The sequence below is a fragment of the Vanessa cardui genome, chromosome 16, assembly GCF_905220365.1.
Source record: "Vanessa cardui chromosome 16, ilVanCard2.1, whole genome shotgun sequence".
NCBI lineage: Eukaryota > Metazoa > Arthropoda > Insecta > Lepidoptera > Nymphalidae > Vanessa > Vanessa cardui.
In genome coordinates, this window is record NC_061138.1 from 5,161,334 (window position 1) to 5,188,121 (window position 26,788).

The 26,788-nt window shown below is 33.2% G+C and overlaps 3 protein-coding genes across 4 annotated transcripts in view; 1 reads left to right on the forward strand and 2 right to left on the reverse strand.

Moving 5' to 3' along the window:
* Window positions 1–126: 126 nt before the first annotated feature.
* On the reverse strand, window positions 127–4,414 carry LOC124536454 (cysteine sulfinic acid decarboxylase). The gene is made up of 4 exons (XM_047113000.1): window positions 4,020–4,414; window positions 3,078–3,371; window positions 1,173–1,540; window positions 127–970 (listed from the first exon to the last, which is right to left on the reverse strand). Exons 1-4 carry the CDS (start codon window positions 4,281–4,283, stop codon window positions 367–369), a joined length of 1,530 nt encoding a protein of 509 aa, XP_046968956.1. The 5' UTR covers window positions 4,284–4,414; the 3' UTR covers window positions 127–366.
* A 9,797-nt stretch (window positions 4,415–14,211) lies between these two features.
* On the forward strand, window positions 14,212–19,013 carry LOC124536036 (serine/threonine-protein kinase RIO1). Its single transcript, XM_047112435.1, has 4 exons — window positions 14,212–14,452; window positions 14,695–15,846; window positions 16,332–16,530; window positions 17,074–19,013. Exons 1-4 carry the CDS (start codon window positions 14,387–14,389, stop codon window positions 17,229–17,231), a joined length of 1,575 nt encoding a protein of 524 aa, XP_046968391.1. The 5' UTR covers window positions 14,212–14,386; the 3' UTR covers window positions 17,232–19,013.
* A 1,582-nt stretch (window positions 19,014–20,595) lies between these two features.
* LOC124536035 (ATP-binding cassette sub-family G member 1) overlaps window positions 20,596–26,788 on the reverse strand; it is a 63,202-nt gene continuing 57,009 nt past the window's right edge. The window contains exons 6-9 of one of the 2 annotated variants that reach the window (XM_047112434.1): window positions 26,218–26,598; window positions 22,905–23,069; window positions 22,255–22,511; window positions 20,596–21,903 (exon numbers count right to left, since the gene is read on the reverse strand). In XM_047112434.1, coding sequence (XP_046968390.1) covers window positions 21,562–21,903; window positions 22,255–22,511; window positions 22,905–23,069; window positions 26,218–26,598 — 1,145 coding nt within the window. In that variant the 3' untranslated portion in view covers window positions 20,596–21,561. The remainder of the gene's footprint in view (window positions 21,904–22,254; window positions 22,512–22,904; window positions 23,070–26,217; window positions 26,599–26,788) is intronic. The other variant, XM_047112433.1, reaches the window with a different exon arrangement.

Consider the following 26,788-nt stretch of genomic DNA (forward strand, 5'->3'; position numbering starts at 1 on the left):
CTAATCACTGGACTATCTCGACTCCGCTGGGCCATCTCGACTCAAGAATTGTTTATTAAATAGATTTAGAATAAATCTGTCAATTAAAATGTATATAAATATTTCACACATTAAAAATCATATGAATAACGATTATAAAGTTTAATTTTTAATTCAATGTGATCCCACAAATTGTGAGCAGATTAACAGACGTTTTTCGTAATAAATATGTTTTAATATAATATTATAAGCTAATTGATATAATGTACGATATCGTAATTTTATTTTTACAAAAAAAACATTTATAAATAAAAATCACAGGCTAAATGATGAAGTAACATTACACGTTGGATAATGCAAGATTATTCAAACATTGTTTACATCTAATTAGACTACTATATCCGATCCCAGACGCTCGAACTCGTTCGCGAAGTAGACCATATCCTTGTGATCAAGCGCGGAGTTTTGAAAAACTATGCGGAAAAAGTTTACGAGATCACCTTGTGGTTGATACGTGACCATCATGGTCCCTTCTTTTATCATTCGTTCTTTTATTTTCGGTGCGACCTTATGCAACCTTTCGTTGTAAGTTGGTTCGTTTTCACAACCTCGAAGACACTTAGGTACGTACCAGAACATAATGTTAGTACACTCTGGCTTGTCAAGAACGACCCGGAAGCCTTCTCTATGTTTAATATGCTCGAGAAAGAAATTAGCATTATCAAAGAGTTTGTCGATATGCTTCTCGAAACCTTCGGTGCCTTTCGCCTTCCACATAAACCAGAATTTCAAAACGTCAGCCCTCCGACCGCACTGAATATGCTTGTCGCCAGTGTCGTACGAAGTGTCGTAAAATTTATCCTTTTGGAAGAGATACTTTGCATTCGACGAGTGTCCCTCTTCGAGAACGCGTTTGTGTTTCGTCAGGAAGGTAGAGCATTGTTGTGGTGCAGCTAACAGCTTGTGGGGATTCCATGTAACAGAATCCGCCCTTATGTAGAAAAAAATATGTATTAGAATTTTTCTTTTTACAATAAAGTTACATACGAAAAATTAGTGTCTCTAAATAGGCACCTACTGGGTGAAGACACCGAAGAGAAATTAAGGCCTATTTCATAAAAGGGATCAAATACAATTTTTTTTTTTGCAATTAAAGTATAATGAAAATCAATAAAATGATATGAAATACTTACAATTCAATACCATTTAAAAGATGTCTGTGTTTTTTCGACATGAGAGCACCCCCTCCCCAAGCTGCGTCTACGTGTAACCAAAGACTGAACTTCTTGCACAAATTAGCAACAGGCACAATTGGATCAAACGCTCCAAACACAGTCGTACCAGATGTGACGGTGACCATAAAAGGCGTAGAACCGTTTTCAATTGTTTCGTTGATTTTCCTTTCCAAGTCTTCCACGTCCATTTTACCCAATTTGTCGGATTTTATCGCGATGCAGTTGTCGGTACCAATACCCATAAAGGCAGCCATTTTTCTCGTTGAATAATGAGCAAGCTCAGACGTGAAGATCACTAGATTCGGTACTGCATAAACACCTTTGGTCTGAAAACATTTTTATTTATATTGTTAATATTAAAACCATTAATTAAAAGGAAACAATATACACATTATGAGATGTGTATATTGTTTCCTCTCCATCCCATTTGACGTATTTGCTTTATTAACATAAAAATGTTTTTATCTGTAGACGGAAGGCACTTGTTGTAATTCTTGATACAGCTGTATAGTTTTTTTTTTATAGAATAGCAACAAAGGTGTAAACTTGTTGAGGATTTTAATGCATATATTATTATGCAACTATTTCCTCAATCTGTTGAAAGGTAATAATCAATATACGATTAACAGAATGACTACTTATTGATTAACATTTAATTCAAATTAAATGAAAAAATTAAAAACTTTATGAATCTGTAATAATTTACTAAAGAGGCCTTACTCCTTGGTCATTGAGAGGTTTATAACTCATGTCATCATACTACTGATAAACAGTTTGAAGGATACAATTGTGGCAGAATTTCATATGTAAGATATATATTCCAAAATGTTCTCTTCATGTGACAAATTTTAAAAACAATTCGTACATGTTCTCATGCATTTGTTTTGTAGCATTATGGCTTGCCTGGTTTTGAACCCACAATCTACGATTCGCAATAATTACTTGTCCTAGCCACTGAGCCATCTAGACTCTAATAACAATAATTAAATTAATAAATCACAATTATGATTCGGTGTAAATAATGCAATTTATAATTTTTTTTATTAAATTTAATGACATATTCAAACCAAGGTCTGCCTGGCATGCGATAAACGAATAATAACCAGAAATCGAGGTTAAGGTGATCTCCGAATGCTTCCTTCAAAACAATCTAAGATAAAAACCTAGTTTATAGCTAAATAAGTTTATTACATGAATAAAAAACGCAACGGACCATAATCAACTGTTGCGAAGGACGATAGTAATTGCTTGTTGCACATTTTTAAGTAATGATTGTATCTCGATAGAGTAATCGTAATATTAAGGCTATACCGCACAATTCTTATAACATACTGCTTATAATAAAACATTTATTAACTAAATGTAAAGCTAGACTATTAGATGAGGAGACTCTTATCTGTAATGCTTAGACAAACAAAAAACTACTTAAACAAAATTATACCTGTTTCGACTATAATATAAAATATTATTATAAATTAAGACAAGTGGCGTGTGAATTTTGCTCTAGAAATAAAAATCTATATTAAAAATATAAAATGCTGGAATAAATCTTCGCCGCTAATGTATCTACAACACCGGATGCGGTATTATACGATTTATATTGAATATTTAATTGTTTGCATTGCAAATCAATTCCAAGCCACTTCCGGACTTCCGAGTAATTTGTGATTTTGTATACGTATTCATGATAATGCATTATTAATACATAAATTATGTTTTGTTTAGTTTAAAAAAACATTAAAATATAAAATATAAAGTTATTGTTTTTCTTATTAGTTAAAAAAAAAAACATTCCAAAAAAACGCGATTGCATTTTAGCAAGACATAAACAAATGTTACATAATACAATAAAAATGTACTAACCTTGGTTTCTGGATAAGAATAGTATCGTGCACAACTTATAGCATATCCATTAGCTATGGAACCACCAGGACAAAAGATCCCATCGCCTTCACCATTAGGCCATCCAACGATCGCCCTCATCTCTCGTAGAACCTCCTCTTCCATAAGGGTAAAAACTGGAGCAACTTCGAAAGTATACACGCTAGGGTTGAGAGCATCAGTCAACCACTGGCCGATAAGACCGTACGGATCAACGGATGAGAAAAGCTGGTTGACGAAGTAAGGGTGTGCTGTATTAACGGAATACCGGGCGACCTGGAAAATACATTAGTTTTTAACATTTATAATGCTTTATAAATGTACTTGTTTAGTTCCGAAATGGTCATTTGTCGAATGTAAAATTCTCTAAAATGTTCAATTTTGAATAGTAAGAACATGCATATAGAAATTTGTGCATGACTCTCAATGCACACTTGTATATTCATCGAGGTGACCAACGTCTTTACAAGTGGCTTTATTTTTTATTCTATCTTAACTCTTTGATACATATAGGTATGTACCAATAAAAATAATCAGAGGTATTATTTATAAATTACTTACTAACACTGAACTCTATTTTAAATATTAATAATAGCGATATGTTTTAAATAATATGTAGTCATAATTAAGGAATCGGTGGTGTCGCTCTGCATTGAAAAAGTCTAATAGCACAAACATTATCAACAGCCAATAAATTTTTCAAACAATTAACTCAACTATAATTATAAAATATTCGTCGTTTTCCTTTAAAATCCACAAAAAATGTTAACAATAAATTATATATATACATTCTAAGAAAAATCCTACGTTGTTTCTTGTAATGCAATTGTAAAAACAAGCCCGCGGTTTAATTATCGTATATAAACATTAACGATTTACCTCAAACTAGACGTCAATAGATAAAAAAATATTGTAAATACATACATCAGCCATGAATGCCAGGAGTTCGTCATGAGTCGCGGGTCCATCCCTAGGCTTTAAATCTATAGCCTTCTTGATATCTTCAGGAGCTGCCCACTCCACGACCTTCGAACTACGAGACGCTCTGCCGAAAACCACTCGTTCCACCAACAGATCAACCGCCCGTCTTAAAAAGTCTTCATGTTTCGATCTCTCTGGGAGACTTTGGAACAGAATCGTGTTTTCTCTCTCATCTCCCGTTACGATAATGTTAGAATCGGCAGGCATTTTTGTAAATTTATTTATATTACAATCGTAAACTTTACCATTGAATTATAATAAACTTTTGTGATATACTCTGTTTGGCGGTTGCGGGCGGCCGCTGCCATTAGTAGTGCAATTTTGGCCCGTCGCTCACCGCGTAGCCTTCTTAAATACATCACGTCAGCGTCAATTCACTTTGTAAGGTTATGCTTTTATTGTTAGTTCAAATTATAAGCAAATCAAATAATTTATATTGCACATTTAGAATAGGGTGAGATTGAAAGGCAGTTACATAAAATTATTTAATGAACGTTTATAAAGTCCTCACCGCGCCATCGTTATACAATATCTGGTAATATCTGTTCGAAAAACACATCGTATTGATGGACTTTCCACACGTTGTGAATCTACTACTACTAAGGTTGCAAATTTGAAAGATTATGTATTTGGACAATCAATAACTAATTCTGCAAAAACGACTGACTGGATTTGAATGACATTTGGAAGATAGATAGCTATACTCTGTCTTGAAACATACCTCCTACCTAGACCCCTTCGTAGCATGAAAGATAAAACCGAGATATTTAAGAAAAACCAGTAACATAACATCTCGTATCACTCATTATAAAACACATTTCTAGAATACTGATACATATAAATATGTCAATATAAAATATATTTTCTTTTAATTTTATTAGTATTAGACTAAGTGAATTGGTTAGTTAGTCTCGAGACGGCTTATAAATCTGATATCATAGTTCGAACCATTACAAGCTATGAGCTATAATGGTTTCTGCAAAAACATATTAGTAGTAGCCAACTAATTATACTATAATATATGGTATTACACTCAGCATTTAATATGTTAATTCTGCCTGATCTATTCTATAATCGTAATAAATTACGTCCCGTCAGAATACAGAATACAAATATTTGCAAAAAATATACATATATAGATAGAGTATGCAGTGTACCAATATTATAATAGATGGGGTATGCAACACAACAGTTACAGTCGAAATTTATTTTCATAACAACATGCACCTAAAATGACATGTCCACAAAAACATGAAATCTTTCGAACATGTGTACCCGGAAAATTAAATCTTAATAAAGGTAGATTTCTCTTATATAAATCTAAGTATAATTTTTGCCTTGAGAGCAACTTTTTTAATTGTAATTAGTTGCACTCTACAATCTACGCCAAAACTGACCTTTGTACATGATTAATCAACTGAGAACGACCATCACCCGAAATTAGATACAATTTTAAAAAAATAAGACATAATTCTAAATATATATAAAGCACTTAAAAAATGTAATTTGAATATGTAAAACAGAACCATCTCGCAAATTCTAAATAATTATTATTAATATATTCGGTATCAAAAGTTGATTGCTTATATGTAAAATATATTATTTTGATTTCGTCATTAAACTAGCTCAATATTACCAATTACCGTAACTACCAATTTAACATAAAAAGCTTATTTACATTGATAATTAAATGTTTTATAATCGGCTTGACCGAATTTCGACCAATAGCTAACTGCGCAGGAGATACAATAAAATACATATAAATGTTTACAAACACGGGTTATAATATGGCAAACAGAAAAATACATAAGCTTTATTGGGTATTCCTAGGTTTCAAACCTTATCACGTACCACCTTGAGATCGGTAGTTATAAGGTTAATGTAATTAATTTACGTTGATTAACTGAACCAATGAGACATTGTCAAAAATAATAAAGCAATTACACACATTTGCACAGGTAAATCTTCTTTTTCGTATGCTTCCTTCCTGAAGGCCGTGCTTGTCTCTCACCACTCTATCTTCGGCTATTCTCAGGGCAGTCAGAATATTGAGTCCTGCAATATTTTGAATCTAGTCGAACCAGCGAGTACTTAATGGACCAGGTGATCTTATACCTTCGATTTTCCCTACTACAACCAGTTTTTCCAGACGGTCTGGTTGTCTCGTAGCAATATGACCAAATTATCTTAGAACTCGTTGATAGCATATCGTGGATAGTCTGGTAGTAATCAACTCAACTTAATTAATTTATTCAACTCAAGTAAGTAAAGCTAGTAAATATTTAAAGGTGAGACGTAAAATAGTAGAGGTATATCAATTTTTTTTCATCTTTCATTCATATTCGTTGTGCAAGTTGCGTAGGGGAAAATACTTTTTTAAAACAATCAGCTTTAATCATCACAGCTCAGTCCACATTACAAAATGGATCAGGTTATTTCCACAAAGGTTCTTTACAAAAAACCCATTCAATATAAACTAAATGATTCATTGTCATAAATTGTATTTACAGGAAAATGTGGAATAATACGCAATGTAGTATGTAAGCCTCAATGAGTTCCTAAATAGTATAACCGCCTACAAACAGAAAACAAGAATCAACGATAAAAAATGACGACAGTCGGAATATTATTTATAGGCTTTTATTCAAATAAGCTATCATGCGAGGACAAGAAGTTGTTTTGATGCTATTTTTGAGTCATCATCATCATCATCAACAGCCTATTTTTGTCCACTGTTGGACATAGGCCTCTCCCAGTGCACGCCACTGTGGTCTTTCTCCGGCTACTCGCATCCAGCTCCTGCCTGCCGCCTTGCGTATATCGTCACTCCACCGTGCCTGAGGACGTCCTACACTACGTTTGCCGAGACGCGGTCTCCACTCTAGAACACGTTTTCCCCAACGGTTGTCGGTTCTACGATAAATATGACCAGCCCACTGCCACTTCAGCTTACTAATCCGGTGGGCTATGTCGATGACTTTGGTTCTTTGACGGATCACCTCATTTCTGATGCGATCCCTCAAAGAAACGCCGAGCATAGCCCTTTCCATAGCACGCTGAGCGACTTTAAGTTGGTGGACCAGCCTTGTCGTGAGTGTCCACGTTTCGGCTCCGTATGTCATGACGGGTAGGACGCACTGATTGAAGACTTTCGTCTTAAGGCACTGTGGGATCGACGATGTTAGGATTCGACGTAACTTCCCAAACGCTGCCCAACCCAGCTGAATTCTTCTATTCACCTCGTCCTCAAGGTTGTTTCTACCTAATCGCAGAGTCTGCCCGAGGTAGACATATTTTTGAACAACTTCGAGAACGGTACCGTGTATCGTAGTCGGTTCCGGTAGAACATGTTCATTGAACATGACCTTGGTTTTATCCAAGTTCATCCGTAGGCCGATACGCATAGAAGAATCAGCCAGCTCGTTCAGCATTTGTTGTAGGTCCTGCAGCGTTTCTGCCACGATGACGATGTCGTCTGCGAATCTCAAGTGAGAGATGTATTCGCCATTGATGTTAATGCCACGTCCTTTCCAGTTCAGCGTCTTGAACATATCCTCCATTGCATTAGTGAACAATTTGGGGGAAGTAACGTCCCCTTGTCTCACTCCTCGATGCAATGGTATGGGATTTGTTTGCTGATTTTGTACTCGGACGGACATGGTGGCAGCTTCGTAGAGACATCTCATCACTTGGATGTATCGCCAATCAACTTGGCAACGCTGCAGGGACTCCAGAACAGCCCAGATTTCAACCGAGTCAAAGGCCTTCTCATAGTCCACGAATGCAAGACACAGGGGCCGATTATACTCATGGGACTTCTGTATAATCTGCCGCACTGTATGGATGTGGTCTATGGTGCCGTATCCGGTCCGAAACCCGGCCTGCTCCGGGGGTTGGAATTCGTCGAATCTTCGCGCAAGACGGTTCGTGATCACTCTTGAAAACAGCTTATAGACATGGCTCAGTAGGGATATGGGACGATAGTTCTTCAGCAGGGTTTTGTCTCCCTTTTTGAAGAACAGGACGACCACACTCCTACTCCACGCCTCCGGAGTTCTCCCTTCGAAGAGGACAGAGTTAAAAAGCGTCTGAAGTTCCCTAAGTACCGGTTTACCTCCCGCTTTTAATAGCTCTGTGGTAACGCCGTCCTCTCCAGGGGCTTTTCCATTTTTAAGCTGTCCAAGAGCAGTCTCGATTTCGCCAATACTGACTTCAGGCAGGTCTTCGGAGAAATGGCGTGTTAATGTAGCTCTAGGATCCTCATTTTCGGGATCAGGTCGAGATGCATGCGATGCGTATAACCGGCCGTAGAAGTACTCTACTTCCGAAAGTACTGCCGGCTTAGAAGAAACGACTTCTCCACTTGCTGTGGTCAACTTCGTCAGGTGGCTCCTTCCAAGAGATTGTACGAACACCTTAGACCCCCGATTCTGCTCAATAGCTCTTTTTATTGCAAGAGTATTGGAGCACCGGAGGTCGTGTCGTACGCGCCTGCTGATCTCTTGGTTTAATTGCCGTTTCTCTGACGAAGTGACAGGTGGGTTTTCACGTCGTTTCTTCATGAGCCCCAAAGTCTCTTCCGAAAGGTTCGACTTCCTGCCCTTACGCTGCATGCCACAATATCTCGTGCCTTCTTCCCTGAGAATTCGAACTACATTTTCGAGGTTCTGGTTTACGTCCGTTGTGGTTTCCACGGCGGCGAATCGGTTCTCCAGGATTGACTGGAATGTTTCAGATCCCGCAATGGTTTGGAGCAGCTTTGGTCGGAGCGTGGACTTCATCAGACGGGCGCGCTCGGCCTTAAAATTCATATTCAGAGAGCCTCGGAGGAGTCGGTGATCACTACCGGTATTGAACCTGTTAATCACTGAGACGTCTCTGAATATATGCCTCTTGTCCGTCATTATGAAGTCGATCTCGTTTTTCGTCATAGTGTCGGGGCTTTGCCACGTCCACTTCCTTTGCGGCTGCTTCTTGAAGAAGGAGTTCATCAAGAAGAGCCCCTCCCGTTCGAGGAAGTTGACAAGCATTTGCCCCCTATGATTCCTGCTTCCAAGTCCATGGGGTCCTACTACCGATTCGCTGCAGTTCTGTACTCCCACTTTAGCGTTGAAGTCCCCCATGACAACGTTGTAGTGGGTTTTCGTGGTGAAGTGGAGGGCCCTCGATATGTCATCGAATAATTCTTTCACTTCATCGTCCGAGTGTGTCGAGGTCGGTGCGTACGCTTGCACCACCTTGAGGCTGTACCTCTCGGTGAGCTTTATAATGAGGTACGCTACCCTGTTCGACACACTGGAGATTTCCACCACGTTGTCAACTAGGGACTTATTTACCAGAAACCCAACGCCACCTTGGGATTGTTGGTCACCCTCTCGGAAGTACATTAGGTGGCCTGATTCGAGGGTTACGGTGTCCTCTCCCTCTCTACGGACTTCACATAGCCCTAATATGTGCCACCTAATTTTCCCAAGTTCTACCTCAAGTTGCGCTAGATGCGAGTCAAGCCGTAGCGTGCGTCCGTTGTACGTCGCAAGGGTCAGTCGGTTGTGGTGGCCTCCCGTAGCCCGGTGATTCTTAGCACCCCCCGTCCCGCCGTTACCATCGTCGCCACCATGACGAGGAATAGCGGGGCTGCCGGGAACTGGGGGCCGTGGCTTGCGTGTGTGCTGTATGTGGAGGTTGTGCCCATAATCGCCACGCTGGGCAGGCGGGTTGGCGATCGCAGGGCGTAGCTTCTCGCACCGGTGACGCTGCTGCCCGTCACCGGCCTGTGGTATTTAGCTACGCCTATTATGTTGATGGTTATACCGCCATCAGTCGGTCGCCAGAGCCTCGTTTGCTGGTCGGCAGGATGCACCACGGGCAGGTGAGGTTGGCTTGGGGCACTAAGGTGTAGTTTGCGCTAAGGTGTAGTTTGAGTCCGTATTTATAAATTCGATGTATAATATATGTATACAGAGACGAAATTATACTGTCAAATATCTTTCAAATTGAACTCGAAATATTTTAATTAGGTGCAACCCAAACATCAAAAATTCTGCCGCCAAACAGCATTACTTTGTTTGTTGTGTTCCAGTTGTAATGGTAAGTTGGCAAATGTAAAACACAAGCGATATGACAACATAGTTCCCAAGCTTAGCGGGAAATTCGGGATGTAAGATATTTGCTCGTTCGATAACCTATTTCTTAAAAACAAGATGTGACTCTTCGTGCCTACTCCCTAAAGAGAGGCTGCGGATTTAAAACCTAGGGATGTTTGCACAGTCTATTCAACTAATCAAACAATTACTAAGCTACAAGGATGAGATAACTGAGACAAACCTTCACCACGGCACCGTTAAAGTGCATCGCAAGGATGCAACTGGAGGAGGAACTGCAACCAAAACAACAACAACAGTAAAATGACAGATTTCCAAAATAATGTCTCACGAATCTTAGAATGATTTGCGTATCAAAATAACATATTCTATTAATTGATTAGTCACAGTCATAGCTTTTCAACCGACTTCCAAACGGAGGAGGTTATCAATTCGTCTGTATTTTTTTTTTTTTTTTTTTTTTTTATATTTGTTACCTCATAACTTTTCACTGGGTGGACCGATTTTGATAATTTTTTTTTTGTTTGAAAGGTAGTGCTTCCCGTGGGGTCCCATTTTTTTAAATTTTTTTTCCGATGATGGTATCCATGTGAAAACGACATAAGTCTTAAATTTGCATTATGTATATGCGCGACAAATAGGTGAATAACTGAAAATCACGTTAACCAATTTTGATAATTCTTTTTTTATTATAAAATATATACTTCAAGGGTAATTTGGTAAAAGTTTGGTAAGGTTCTGAGCACAGGATCCATGACAAAGTAACGGAACGGAAGGGAACGGAACAATTCTGAGGAGCACGTTAGCGATACTCGGTCGAATCTTTTATTTATAGGTTATTTGGATATTTGAGTCACCTTCCGTAATGTGGTTATGTTTATGTAATTATCATAGTCGAATATTATAATCAACTAGCTACCCACCCCGGCTTCGCACAGGTGCAATACTGATACTAAATATACTACAGAATTTGTTTATATACGACATCACATCGCAAACTTCTAAAATTATCAGTGTTTCTTTACTATATTGTTCATGTATTATATACACAAACCTTCCCCTTGAATCACACTATCTTTTAGAAAAAACCGCATCAAAATCCGTTCCGTAGATTTAAAGATATAGGGACAGAGAAAGCGACTTTGTTTTATACTATGTAGTGATGGAACTCCTATACGGCTCGCAGTTAGGGTGCGATATGGGGCAGAATTTCTTACTATCTTTAATCAAATTTTGTGTATGTGATGTGATGTCATATGATGTACGAAATATAGTTGGTCTTTTTCAAAGTTTTTTTGCTGAGTTCGATTACACCTCTTTCGAGGGATCCTTGTAGTTTACGCCGCGTGACGTATTAAATCCGCATTTTCGAAAGTCTATTTTTGCTTTATTCGCAAGTTTCCTTTGAAATTGTCCTCGAAGTAGTTTCTGACTCATATAAACGGAACGCTTAATCTATCCATATTAAAAAAAATTAGTTAGTCAACATCAGTTTCACTTAAAATCAAAAAATAAATAAAATTTTAACAAAAAGAAAAACCGACTTCAAACAAAACACTATTTTAAAACAAATGAATATGTACGAAAAAGTAATTAAAATAATTGCGTATTCAACATACTTTTTAGAGTCTTCTTGAGTTAAATGAAATGAAAAATATTAGACTACTTAAAAGTCGATTAACGATTATATAATGTAGTTATAATTATTGTTATATTTGGAGTCGGTGTCAGCCAATAAAACCCTACAGTATATCTATCAAAAAACAATACGAGAATACTTTAACAAATATGTTTTTTACAAATTACCTTTTACACAATAATATACTGGATCAATCAAGGGGCTCGTATCGCTTCTTTCTTTTGATTGTTGGGGCAAGGGCACCATGGCTGACACCGGCTCCAAATATACCAATAACTATAACTACATGATATAATCGTTAATCGACTTTTAAGTAGTCTAATATTTTTCATTTCATTTAACTCAGGAAGACTCTAAAAAGTATGTTGAATACGCAATTATTTTTATTACTTTTTCGTATATATTCATTTGTTTTAAAATAGTGTTTTGTTTGAAGTCGGTTTTTCTTTTTGTTAAAATTTTATATTATTATAGCGTCAAAACAAGCTATTTTTGTGCACACAGTACTAATACCACACACTGCACAATGGACTATCAAAAACTAGGAAAAATATAAAAGGAAAACCCTTCTTTACTCTCTTCATCTCAGTCCAATCAATTACCATTTTTTTCTACAATTTGGGTATCCTTTACAAGGGAAATAAGTCAAATTCGATGTGACTCGTCTGATTCGCTTGTATGAAATAAAAAATTCTTAAGTTATAGTTTTTTTACTACATTTTCTATGATTTAAAGGTTAAATGACGTATTGCTATGAACAATTTTTTGGTTGCACATAATTTTTATTCATAATTTTTTCGCATCTAATAATTCAAACTTTTACGCAGGTTTTAATTTACAAGGACGTGCAATATTACCGTTACCAATCTTTTTTTTCTTAAGAAACAGAATATAAAAAACATAATTTTGCAATCTGTAAAATTATCGTAAGCCTTTAATTGATATAAAACTGTTACTGCATAATAATTTTTCATATGTACCATGCATAAAATTTTGTTAAACATTTTTTTCCTTTTGTTTTTTTTTTAATTCATGATCTGTTCCACTTTTTTATAAGTATTGTTTTGTATTTCATATTAAAACAAATCATTGGTCACTTTTCCCATTGACATTGAATTGGTTGATTCCTCAATTATGCTTCCCCTTTTCATTCTGAATATTTATTTTATTAGCCAGCTCTTTCATTAAGCCAATTGAATGTCAAGGTCATTCTATAATCTATATGTTACATATATATTTATCAGATTACTGTCTGTGATACAGAATTATTTAAAAAATTATCAATACGTTTTCTTTATAAACTAGAGTCCAGACTCAGCTTCATGCACGTACAATTTATTAGCAAGGAAATATGACGTAGGTACCTAGTACATTTATATTTATTATAAAATGTATTTATTTATTATCTTAAATAAGTATACTATAAATAAAAGAAAATATATTAATATCATAGAAACTGGTTTTTACTTTAGAACTTAGTTCAAGATTTGTCCACAGTTTTATGTTAGGTAATATTTAACTGCCAAGATCAAAATCCTATTATAATCGGGATTATAATAGGCAATAGGGGATATAATAGGGAGTGGAATCGGTATTGTAATGAACGATTAATTTTGATCTTGGTTGCTACTTTTGATTATTCTAGGTCCGATTATTAAGTAAAAGTTCTATAAAACACATTTACGTAAATTTTTGATAATGTAGAAATTTTAGTTCGAGTACTTAAAACCTGTTTCGCCTGAACTCTTACCATATGCTTCAGATTGCTCATTATCATTATCATCAGCCCAATGCTGTCCACTGCTGAACATAGGCCTCCCCCAGAGCGCGCCACGTTGCTCAGTCCTCTGCGTCCCTCATCCAGCTTCTACCGGCGATCCTGCGAATGTCGTCGGACAAGCGCGCGAGTCACGCACTCTAGGACTCGTCGACGTATAACTTTGTTTATAAATAAATTGATAATTTGTATTATACATGAATAGATAGGATAATATGGGGTAATTTAATAACAAAGCAAAGTATTCATTGATTTTCGAATATGACATACAACATTAATTTTATACACGGTAATATAGTTTAACTAGGATTTTAATTGGGAATAAGCTTAATTACTAACTAACTAAATAATTGACAAACCTGTACCAATGAAAATGTTTATTATTCATTCATTTATTTTAAAGAAATTATTAATAAATGTTAAGCAAATTATGAAATTTAAAAACCGTGTTTTATCTATTTTAGAATCAATTCTATGCAAACTTTCCGATTTAATTTTGTAATATTCAACAACTAAGGTGAAGCTAATTTTTAAATCCATTTGTAATGTAAAGTGCACAATATCATGATCATTTAAATCTTAACTTATAGGAATCCGAACATTGAATTTTACTGTCATTGTCACGTGTCAATTGTCAAGTAACCTCAGCCATGTGGCCATCGAAACTTCGAAAGTTATTGTATTGTTTTGAAATAATTTCATGAACGAAAAAGTTATTTGCTTGAAGGTTTTGTATGATATTAAAATAAATAACTTATAGTTTGATGTTCTGTAATTACATTACTTTACAAAAATGTCTGACGGTCAATTCAGTGACTATGAAGAAGATATTATATCGAAGACTGTGAAAACAGTACGGGTATGTATATTGAAGTAAAATTAAGCGATTAAAATGTAATATATTTGTTTTACTTAATCTATAGTATCATAATTTTTATAAATTTTATATACCTTAAATAATTGTAAGATAATTAAAATTTAAAATAAAAAGGCTTAGACATTTTGTGGTTAAATGTTTAAAGGAAGTTTATTCTGCTCTTAGAAAATGTCTATCCGAAAATAACATGTATATGAAGTTGTTATATAATTTTTTTCTTATAGTTCGCAGAGGAACCAGAAATCAAGCAAATAAGTAGTGACGATGACAAAGATGAACTGGACTCTGATGATTATTTCTATGATTCGGACGAAGATACAAATGACACGAAAAAGAGGGATCATTTTAATCAACAGAATCCAAGTACAAAGGTTATATCATACCAGCCAAGTGAAAAACTTTTCAAAAAGTATGTCAACAAAATAAATGTTGATAAATATGAGCCAATGAATGAACGCACTCAAAAGTTCATGGAACTTAATGATCGGAAATACGACAACGACCGAGTAAGAATAAAAGACAAACATGACAGAGCAACTGCAGAACAGGTCATGGATCCTCGGACAAAAATGATTTTATTTAAACTGCTCAATAGAGATATCATAAATGAAATCAACGGATGCATTTCTACAGGCAAAGAGGCTAATGTCTATCATGCAACTTCAAAAGACGGAAGGGATTTTGCTGTTAAAATTTTTAAAACATCTATATTAGTGTTCAAAGATAGAGATAAGTATGTATCTGGAGAATACCGCTTCAGGAACGGATATTGCAGATCGAATCCTCGTAAAATGGTTAAAACATGGGCAGAAAAAGAAATGAGAAACCTTGTCAGATTGTACAATGCAAAATTAAATGTACCAGAACCAATTATTCTAAGGAGTCATGTATTAGTCATGACATTCATGGGTGAAAATGGCTGGCCATCACCTAAATTGAAAGACGTAGAAATATCACAGTCAACGGCAAGGTTCTTATACAGAGAGTGCATCACAATGATGTGGAAAATGTTTAATATTTGTAAATTGGTTCATGCCGACTTATCAGAATTTAATTTGCTTTACCATAACGGTAATGTTGTTGTTATAGATGTATCACAGTCTGTGGAACACGATCATCCCCATGCCTTTGAATTTTTGAGAATAGATTGCACAAATATTTCCGATTTCTTTAGGAAAAAGGGTGTAGCAACATTGACTGTGAAGGAATTGTTCGATTTTATAACAGATACATCTATTAATGAAAGTAATTTAGAGGAATGCTTAGAAAAACTTTCAGAGAAAGTAGCATCTAGAGATTTCGAAGAAATGACAGCTCAAGAACAAATCGAAGAAGAGGCATTTAAGAATGTCTATATTCCAAAAAGACTAACTGAGGTATGTTATGTTACAATTATCATTTTGTAATATATAAGTAATTTATACATTGTAATTATAATTGTATACTGCAGTGAGGTACCAGTATGCAGTTTAGTAAATAGTTTAACAAATAATATATATATGTATATGGCAAAAGAGTCAAGATAAACAAGAGACAAACCTTAGATGTACATTAAATTTGCTAATAGCGAAATACTATGCATAAAAAAAGTTCTTGATTAATAAAAAGATAAAATAAATACTTTTTTAATACCAAAAAGCCATCTATATCAAATTCATCATGAATACCATGGACTACCTTAGATTTTGACCAATTAAATTACATCAATTTTAGCTTTCAAGTTGTTTCTATCCTTCCTGACATTTCTTTCCTCAATTTCCACTCTGCTCATAAAGATAAACTTGCAATAAACTTACTTATAACTTAGTTAGTTATGTAAAGTTTATGAGCAAATTTTAAATAATAATTATGAATTCATTAGGTAATCAATTATGAAAGGGATATAACGAAAGCGAAGAAAGGAGAAACAGCTGACCTAATATACAAGAAAATAGCAGGTTTCAATGAAGATTTTACTGGAACTGTGAACAAACCAGATATTTTGCAAGATGACGAACTATCTGGTACTGGTTCAGAATACAGTTCAGACGACGATGACAATGATGATGATGATGATGCTAGTAAGTTATATGTTTATTATTTGAAAATTATTTCATGATAAAGTAGATCATAATCCCACATTCCCTTGATAGTTGAAATGCCTATAATATATTGTGTAACTTAATAATTATATACTTGCCATCACACACACAATCGACATTTAATGATATTTGTCAGCTAATTTTTATTTATAATTTTCATTATATGATTAAATAATCTTAGTTATTTATAATAATTATATTTGCCTTTATGTCAGTGTACAGAATTTTTGCATAAAGAAAATGATAAAATGTTGAAAGTTGATTTTAGCAATAACTATTTTAATGCATTGAGTGCTAATATTTGATGTTGCATTTCAATATCAGATTTTTATAATTATGATCTACAGAGACATGTATGTCTTTTTATCTGTTTCTTCCTCAATAATATAAATGTTTGACTGAGTCAAGCTCAATTTTTTAATTAATTATATTAATAATTTATATTATTAGTCGAATTTAGTGTTAGATTTTTGCTCATCAAGCATTTACCTACTTTAAAAATATTTTTTATTATTATTTCAGAATCTAAATTCAAAAACAGTGCTCGACCAAGGGATGAGTCACCGAACAGTAAGAAAGCAAGAAAGAAAGCTGTCAAAGAAGAGAAGGCTGAGAAAAGAAAAACTAAAACCAAGAAACACATTAAAAAGAAAAGGGACAAAGGTGCTTGTAAGAAATAACAGAAATATTTTAAAACTATTGCAATATGTATGAATAAAAATATCTACAAAACAATAATCTTCCTAACTGGTAACATATGTTGTTTCTATATGTTTAGCCGCTGTGAGAATGCATCTCTGACACTCAGTGTAATAGAATGGATTATGTAAAAAGAATATTATTAATAACTGTATAATTATGTCAGCATGCAATAAATATTTTGTGATAAATGGATTTTTAATGAAATAAGAAAACAATGCTGAGCTGAGATGGCCCAGTGGTTAGAACGTGTGCATCTTAACCGATGATTGCGGGTTCAAACCCAGGCAAGCACCGCTGATTCATGTGCTTAATTTGTCTTTATAATTCATCTCGTGCTCAGCGGTGAAGGAAAACATCGTGAGGAAACCTGCATGTGACAAATTTCATAGAAATTCTGCCACATGTGTATTCCACCAACCCGCATTGGAACAGCGTGGTGGAATATGTTCCAAACCTTCTCCTCAAAGGGAGAGGAGGCCTTTAGCCCAGCAGTGGGAATTTACAGGCTATTACTTTACTTTTAAGAAAACAATAATTTGTTACTTATGTGTTATGTGCATAATGATGCACAGTTTTGGGAAAAAAGAGCTTTATATGTTAGAGGTTTGGTCTCTGGTAACAATAATATAGTTGTTATGGTTACTTTTGATCATTTTGATAAAGGTCTAGATTCATACATTTAATTAAACAAAATTTACACAATATCAACTCTGTTGAATAACTAAACATGGTTCTGTTGGTTGTACCCCAAGAGTATTTTTTACGTGACGGATGTGTCTCACCCGCCTGCGGTAAAACTTGCTTCTTTGTTACAAAAGCTGCTTTTCTCCACTCGTTTCGAAATTGTTGATAAACCACTTAATTTTAAAGTTAGAATTATTTACTATATTTATTTTTGCTAATATCTCAGAAACAGACATTTATTTAACCATAGATAAACGTTTTATCTCACGATAGATAGATATAACGAAGAATGGACGGTATTTTAACTTTCGCAGAAGCTAAAACTGCTTAGGTTTTAGCTTCTGCAACGCTAATACATAGGTACTGAATATTTTTAAAGATCAATTGCTACATAATTATATTAGTTATTAATTTTTGTAATCACTCCTGTGAGATACGAAAAAACCCATCATTTTCCATCTCTATATCAGCAATGAACCACATTCAGCCAAATTATTAAATATTTAGTAAATTATTTATATTTGTACGGTTTAAAATAAAGTCGCTTTTCACATTAATCGGATAGTCAAAACTACATCTTGGTTTGAGGCCCCTAACCATTATAGAGTTAAATTTTCTATAATCTATTCTATGAATAGGACTCCTCAAGGAACAAATTAGTTCCATCTCTGTCAATCCTAAGAAATGTCTCGTGGAATGGACTTATGTCGGTATATAGTTACTCCAAAGAATGCCAAGGTGGGAATCAATAACTGTTCCCGTGCGATTCCTTGCCGATAAGATAGTTATCAAATTAAATGGTATTGCATTTCATTTTATTATTTATATTAATGTAAGATGAGGGGGTCAGGTGTGTGAAAAACGTGAAAGTAAAAAAAAAATCGCTTTTACAATATTAGTTAGTATAAGCTTAGTGTAATAATTTTTTTTTCTTTACTTTTAATTGGCTGAATATTGTGGGTTCATTGCTTGTATCGATATATTAATAAAAAATATTTCCTGTGATTACTTGTCAATTAAATGAAACTTACGAATAATCCCGTTTATATCTAGTACATTAAATGGATTCAAAGAAGTGTTTTGTTATATTCCTTTCATTTAGATAGTTTTATATGTTAAGATTTTTTGTCTGTAAATAGGACTAGGTTTAATGTAATAAAAATATTTTATATATTTGAATAATTTGTTTAATTTATAAAAATAGAAAATTATTTACACATTCTGTTTATAAATTACACTGCAAATTTGCAATAATAATAAAAACTTAAAATACTAAAGTAATGTTAAACACTTATTCTCCTATTAAGTAATACTTAATAATAAAATCATTTTATTAACCTTCTGGAATCGTAATAATTCCGTAATTAAAATCTTTTCTCAATGTTTTTATTGACCCCATCTTATATGAGAGTGAAAAGGTAAAGTTGGTTCTATCATCAAAATCATAATATATTCAATGTAATTATTGTAACTTATTAAAATAAATACGTCCACTTTTCATATAAATTTCAATTGCATGTCATATGAGTTGAGAGTTGCAGTTGAGACTTGAGACTCATAAGTGTCACCATAGAAGTTTAACGTTCAAACATATTTTCTAAATTGGTTCTTTAATACATATTTTGACAATCTGATGTAAGTGTTGTCAGTTATTCTTACATTTGGTATCAATATAAATATTAAATTACATCACACCATATTATAAATTAAATATTAATTAAAAACGCCGGCAGTGTGTAAGTACATAAATGTCGTTTGATATAATTGACGAATACGATCATCGTCAATCGAATAACCTTCGTTTTAAAAAAAGCAACGAATTGAGATGAATAGTAATGACCTATAAAGTACTCAGTGTTGGGCATTAATCAAGCAATTGTTAATTATTTTATTAATTAACTAAAAAAGTAATTGCAATTAAATTAATTACAATTAAATTAATCGCAATTACACTTTTAATTGCACCTTGCAATTAAATTAATTTGATTAACGTATGTCAATTGCAACTTACAATTAAAATAATTGCAATTAACTTTTTTAGTTGTTTTATAAAACAATTAAAACTAACAATTAACTTTATACATCAAAATGTAATTAGTAAATTTTTAGGAAAATTAAGCTATAAGTATTAGACTTCAGACGAATAAAAATGTGGTCAAAGACTCTAAGTTTTAAGCTTATTTTTTCTTAATGTCTCTTTCCACAGAAAAAAAGTGTTTATTTTTATATTATATAATATAAAGTTGCATTGATAAATATTTCTTCAGCGTAGGTATAAAACAAAAACATTTCAAGTCGTCGTTTTCGCTCAAGTCTTTATATTTTACAGCAGTATTTTTAATTGTTATTTTTAATTAAAATTAACAAAACAATTAAAAATTAATTAATTGTTAATTGTTACTAATACAGTTAACAATTAAATAATTGTTAGTTGTGATTTTCCACAATTACAATTGATTAATTGTTAACTGTAGTAGTAACAATTAACAATTAATTAATTGTTAATCTTTAATTTTAATTGCAATTAAAATTTGCCCAACACTGAAAGTACTCAACCGATAATGTAAAAAAAATGACATTTTTATATACGAGTAATGATGTTCTAGTAAACAGATATGTATGCCATTAACGCGCAAAAAGTGAAGAATAGAAAACGTCCTAAATGGAACGTTTGCCTTTAGTCGTTTTCATCATAATTATGCCAGTATTACGTTATAATACATCATAATTATGTAGTAATACGTTTTGCGTAATTAAAACATCTATTTATCCATTTTACTTATTGTTTTTTATCAAGCTATCCTTTTTACTTGTAACAAAATGTAAAATAAACGGTCCCCGGCGCAGCATACTTTTTTCTGTTGTTTAGTATGGGTATAACATATCTGTTTATTAGAATATCATTGTATACGAAACTTCGTCTAAATCGTCTCGTCTAACCTGCCCATGTGAATCCGATAATATGGACCATGGATAATATTAAACCTAATAACGCAATCACTTTCCATATAAATCACAGTATACCAAATATCCATTAAGTAACAATAAAAATATCATGTCATTTGATGTTTATACATATTTTTAGCAAGTTTTTATCTCTAAGTACATGTACGTAAAAAAACATCTGAATCAACAAAAAAGAAAATGTGATGATTTTCTTATAATGTATGGTAAATATACCTACATACTTTGAATTTGTACCTTTCGGACTCATGATATGGGAAAAGAAGCAGAACTACCATACTCGTACATAAACACAACACACCCATTTATATCTTCACAAACCCAAATAATATCACACTAAACCTCTTAGAGAAAACTTCCAATTGGGTTTATCATGTCATTTGTGTATTTTTTTTTTTTCTTAAAAAGTTTAAACTGGATAATCTATTCAAACAACTTAATGTTCACTCAGACCAAATCTATTATTATTTCGTTTCAACAATCATAAAAAAATCTTTGGCGAGACATATTCCCTAACAGAATTCATTGACAATTCAACACAATATTTCAAACATTAAATTAATCTATCACATTGAACAGTTTGTACTGACATCCCATCATATTATGACGTAATTAAAAAACGCATCACATTAAACCACGATAATACTAAAAATTTGTGAATCACGTCGCAAAGCGATATCTGAGCCCCATATAACAGAGGAATCTTACAGTCACCATGATGCTTACCATGATAAGAATTTCTAGCCAAACTGAACTGTTTTCTATATCAAGATATTGCTTTAAAACGTCTGGCTTAGCGAAATGGCAGTAGACGTCGGTACATTCCAGTGGTTGTCTACCGAAGCCAAAAACGGTAAGTACCATAGCGACCACGCCGCATCTGATGAAAGAAGTTTTCATGATAATGTTCATGAGGAGAGGGATCCTGTGAGCGAAGTCGAAACCGTAGATGGCAAGACCAAGGAATGGTGCGATGGCAGCTGGGCCGATTGCACAGCCATTCTGAAATTATATATAATACTTATTTTAAATCAGCTGATCGCATGCTTTTGGAAAATAATATATTATACAAATTAAAGCTGTATAAATTCAAAATATATTTTATAAAATTGAGATAATATACATGTATAGGTAAGTATTACTAATTTAACAAAGAAAATTGACTTGGCTATTTTTTTAATAAACATATTTTTCTCGAATTCAAAGGTTTCAATTGAACACGAAAATAAAATAGTTCTGTACTTTGATTATAATTATTAAAAAAATGTGTGTATTTTATCTATAATAAACTCTTAATTTTTTTAATAGATATCTTTAATTTGTGATTGAATTAAAAAATAAAAAATAACTTACCCTCACGCTAAAAACCGATCCAATTGCCATTCCAAGTCCCTCGGACACTAAAGAAACAGTGTTGCCAACGATACAGAAAACTATAAATCTGGCAGCACTGAAGGGAACTCCCACCATGAAAAATACGATCGTACAAAATATCATGTTCAAGGTTACTTGGACTGGCAATTTCGACACAGTCAACGCTGCATAGTACGGTAGGAGGCTGTACCAGCTGTTGAAATGTTCTTTCTTCACTAATTTAACTTCCTCAGGATCTACAAAGAAGTTTACATTATATTACTGACATATTTATTGGTATATGTATAAAGATTGGTATAAATATAAATATAAAACGGGAATAATAACAATATTATTCCCGTCATAGATACGAAGGTGCGAAATTGACATATTATCTGTTTTATACAACACAGCATGGATTACAAATTTGAAAATTATTTAAATGTAAATAGTTATTTTGACCTTGAACATAACTCGATACACGCAATATATTATAATGATAATTTTTTTATAAATAAAATTATTTAAAAAGAATAAGTGAACCAGAATAAATGCTTCCGGTATGTCTATGGGCGATAGTGGTCACTTAAAATAAAGACACACATTTGTACCTTCTATAATAATAAGTAAAATAGAACGTGATTACTCACATACAAGCACTGGTACCATGATTTGCGTGTACGAGAAGAATATCACAAGACCAACACACATTTTCAAGTGGTTAAACATCTGGGTGCCGTCGTTGGCCGTGCCGAAGAAACACAGGCCTATTAACACAGCGCACATCACGTGGTGTATGGTTTGGATCCATAGTGCTAGAATAAAAGTTAAAAGTTGAAACAGTACCTAAACAACAAGAACTTATAATGTCTCTTAAACTTATATACATGATGGTAGGTTTTGTTCAAGCGTGACTGGCTAGGTACCAAAACTCTTTAGATATTTTATTTCCAAACAACAATAAGTACTTAGCATTTTTGTGCTCTAATTTGACGGCTTTGGTTTTGGCATTTGGCTTGGGCGAGTGACCCAAGTGTGCTTGGGTCAGTTATTTTTTTATTGCGTCACAGGGGACATAACACCTTAGCTCTTAGTTGGAGGCGCATTGGCGATGTAATATTTCCTTACTGCACGCTAATGTCTATTGATTATGGATCCGTATCCGTATTGTCTATGGATTATATATCCATTTACCAGACCGCCTACAAGTTAGTTTATACTAGTTTGTTTGATGTTGAGACGTAGTTTTTTAGATAAATAGATAATTATTTAAGAATTAATTAATAAGATACTTTTGAGCGTATGTAAATTTTTTGGCCGATATTCTCTGAACTAATATAACCGTCAGCTATAATCCTTCATCACAACCATTTTTCTATTACATATTTTACAAAAAAAGCATTTCATTCAAATACCTATGCAATTGAATTTGTGTTAAAGTAACTACTAAATTCCCAACCGACTCTTCTCGGTAGAATCAACACAAACAGGCAGTGGCTTTACATTTAATATTTTTTTATAATATGAAAAGTCTGATTATTGTAACTCTTTAGGTAAAAGCTCTATAAAAATATAAATAAAACATAAACTAGGAATCGAACGTATGAACCTACTAGAATAAAGTAATTTTGATTTGTGTCTAAATATACAATATATAAACATACCATAATTAATCTATCCTTAAAGTTTATACCCGTAACTAATTATACCCGTGCAAGTTGTGGGTTGCCTGTCTAAAAAATTTATAGAGCGTACATAAATGTAGAGCGATTAAATACAGCACTAAATTGAGCGTGAAATAAATGTTTTGCTCAAAAACTATACTATTTAATATTTATCTTGATTTGAATATAATATCATAGATATTACAAAATAACATCGTATTTAATAAAATTGGATTCAATTTGGGTACACCAATGCCTGGGCAAGCACCATTTTCACCACAATCTACCACCGATGGAATAGGTTACCATACCATCTCTGAGGAGGCTTTAGTCCAATATTGAGTCTATTGCAGGTTACTTTACTTTATAAATCTATACATACATATAATCAAATTGGTGTGTCTGTTTGTAATATTAAAATAACCCCTTTTTAATAAATGTATATCTATGAGTACGCTGTACACATACACCAAAATAACATTTTTTTGTCAATTTTGTCTGCCTGTGTGTTCCGGCTAATCTCTGGAACGGCTAGAACGATTTTAATGAGACTTTCACTGGCAGATAGCTGATGTAAGAAGGGGTAACGTAGTTTACAGCAATAACTTGGCACAGCAGTTATATAATAAAATAATCAATCTAAGTCAATGTCTGTCAACAAACAGTCATAATGACACATCGTGACAGAAAGATCCAACTATTGCTGTAATTGAGTCACAATGAATCACGGAAATTAATTCAGTGAACACAACGAGCTGCATATGAATTGTTCTATCATTTAAATCGTTATCTTTTATTCGCTCAACTGTTTCCAAGAAATTTAAACCGCAGAATTAATCGTGCCTTATTGGAAAATAGTTGTGATTAATTCAAATCTTACGCTACTCGTTTGAATTTCGATGTTTATATTTTCCTTTTTAATCCGAGATAAAAGAAAGAGATAGCTATATTTTTGGTACCTTATAAATAAGTGATTATCTATTGATTCTGTTAGAAATAATATCAAAATCGAAATTAAAGTTTTCTCCATTGAAAGGAGGCAAGCAATTCACCGTTATTTTCTGTATAAACATATATATGTACAGTATGTTCGATATTTAAGCCAATCCAAAACTTATTTATCGTAGTCTTCACAGAAAACGTTCATTCTGAATGTTCACGCATCACGAACAAATTTGGTGTTGTGAAAGAAAAAAGTTTTGGTGCCTTATTTGTCTAATGTCTAACAAACACGATGAAATAAATTAACAAATGTGTTAAAAATCTTGTATGAATTAAAACAATAATAAATTTTAAATTTAAATATTTCTACGTATATTAGAGCGTATAAATCATAAGGAAGTTATAGAGAAATATGAAAATTTCTATTTAATCTACCGTAAGCAGCTTAAAGATCTTTATTTCAAATATTTTAATTATGAATGAATGAATGAATGAATAAATTATACTTTATTGCACACCACAAACAAAAACAAAAAAAGAAAGTAACACAAAATCAATAACAAAAACGTAAAATAGAATATAAAAAAAAATGTTAATGTTTATATATTACTAATTAATCTTTAAAAAAAGCATCTAATGTACATGTCGACGAACCTTTGATGTGGTTTTGTTTTATTGCAAAACACACAACGGCCTTTAATAAAATCATACGACCTAATTGTTAAAAGATAAAACACAAAGAGACACTCAATTCGTGTTTATCGTAATTTTACTAGTTATTGCACTTTAATCAATTAAAAATGTATAAAATATGTCGGGAAGTTAATTACGCTTAAACATACAATTCAATATATATTTACAACATTTTTTAATGGGCTATAGTTTTTATAACGAGCGAATGAACTTAATAACGCAACAACGATTTTATTATTCTACTATTTGTATCGGTAAGCTATTTGATAAACATGTTACTAAAATTAAATGAGTACCGAAGCTTTTTTTTTAATTTAATACTCGGCTCGGTCAGTCTGAAAGACCTAATTACACATCTAAAAACATCGATATGGACGTTTCTTGATGTTAAAGTTTACAACGGAAATAATTGTTTGTATTTAGTTAGTGTTTCTTATTTTTGGAGTTATACCTTACCATATCATCGTACTAAATTATAATGTATTTAAACGTACGCTACAAATGTAAGTTTACCGTTTATAGAAATTGCAAACGTTTTGACTAGTACTTTTTGAGATATTACAATATAAGAATTGAATAAATACTCTTTTACTAGAATGATCACGAAAAATTTCAGCAAAGTCTAAAAATACATTTGTTTAGGTACAGAGATAACGAAGCTTACCTTGTCTATTTCGTGATATTTGTAACATCATTCGACGTAGAAGTATCGAAAACTGTTGGAAATACGTCGTAGGGTATTGATGTGTTGATTCCTGTATTTTCATCCAAGCCAATGAGGAATCGTCTCTTGATATTTGATCCAATGACGTCGTCGAATTACTTATCTCATTCAACTGTTTCACTTTAAAAGTACATTTGTCATTCGATAAAACGATTTCCGTCTCTCCCGACTCGTCTTCGATTTGATAACAGATTTTCAGCTGCATATTATTGATTGGTTCGGCTATTGTTGTGTCCATTTTAGTTGATTTATAAATACGCCCGTTTAATATTTCGTCGCACAACATCTTCGTGTTATGAGGGTTTTCTGTTACTTCGATAACTGAAAATATAAAAAAGTAAGTAAGTTAAAACTTCTCTTAAGAATGAGAGTGGATATTTGGACAAACTTCTGTTAAAAATGATATGGAGATCGAACCAGCGCATTCCAATATAGCGAAATTTTTTAATTATTTTTAAAATATTTTCAGACACAGTCCAATTCCAACATTTGTTAATATATTTTATTTCAG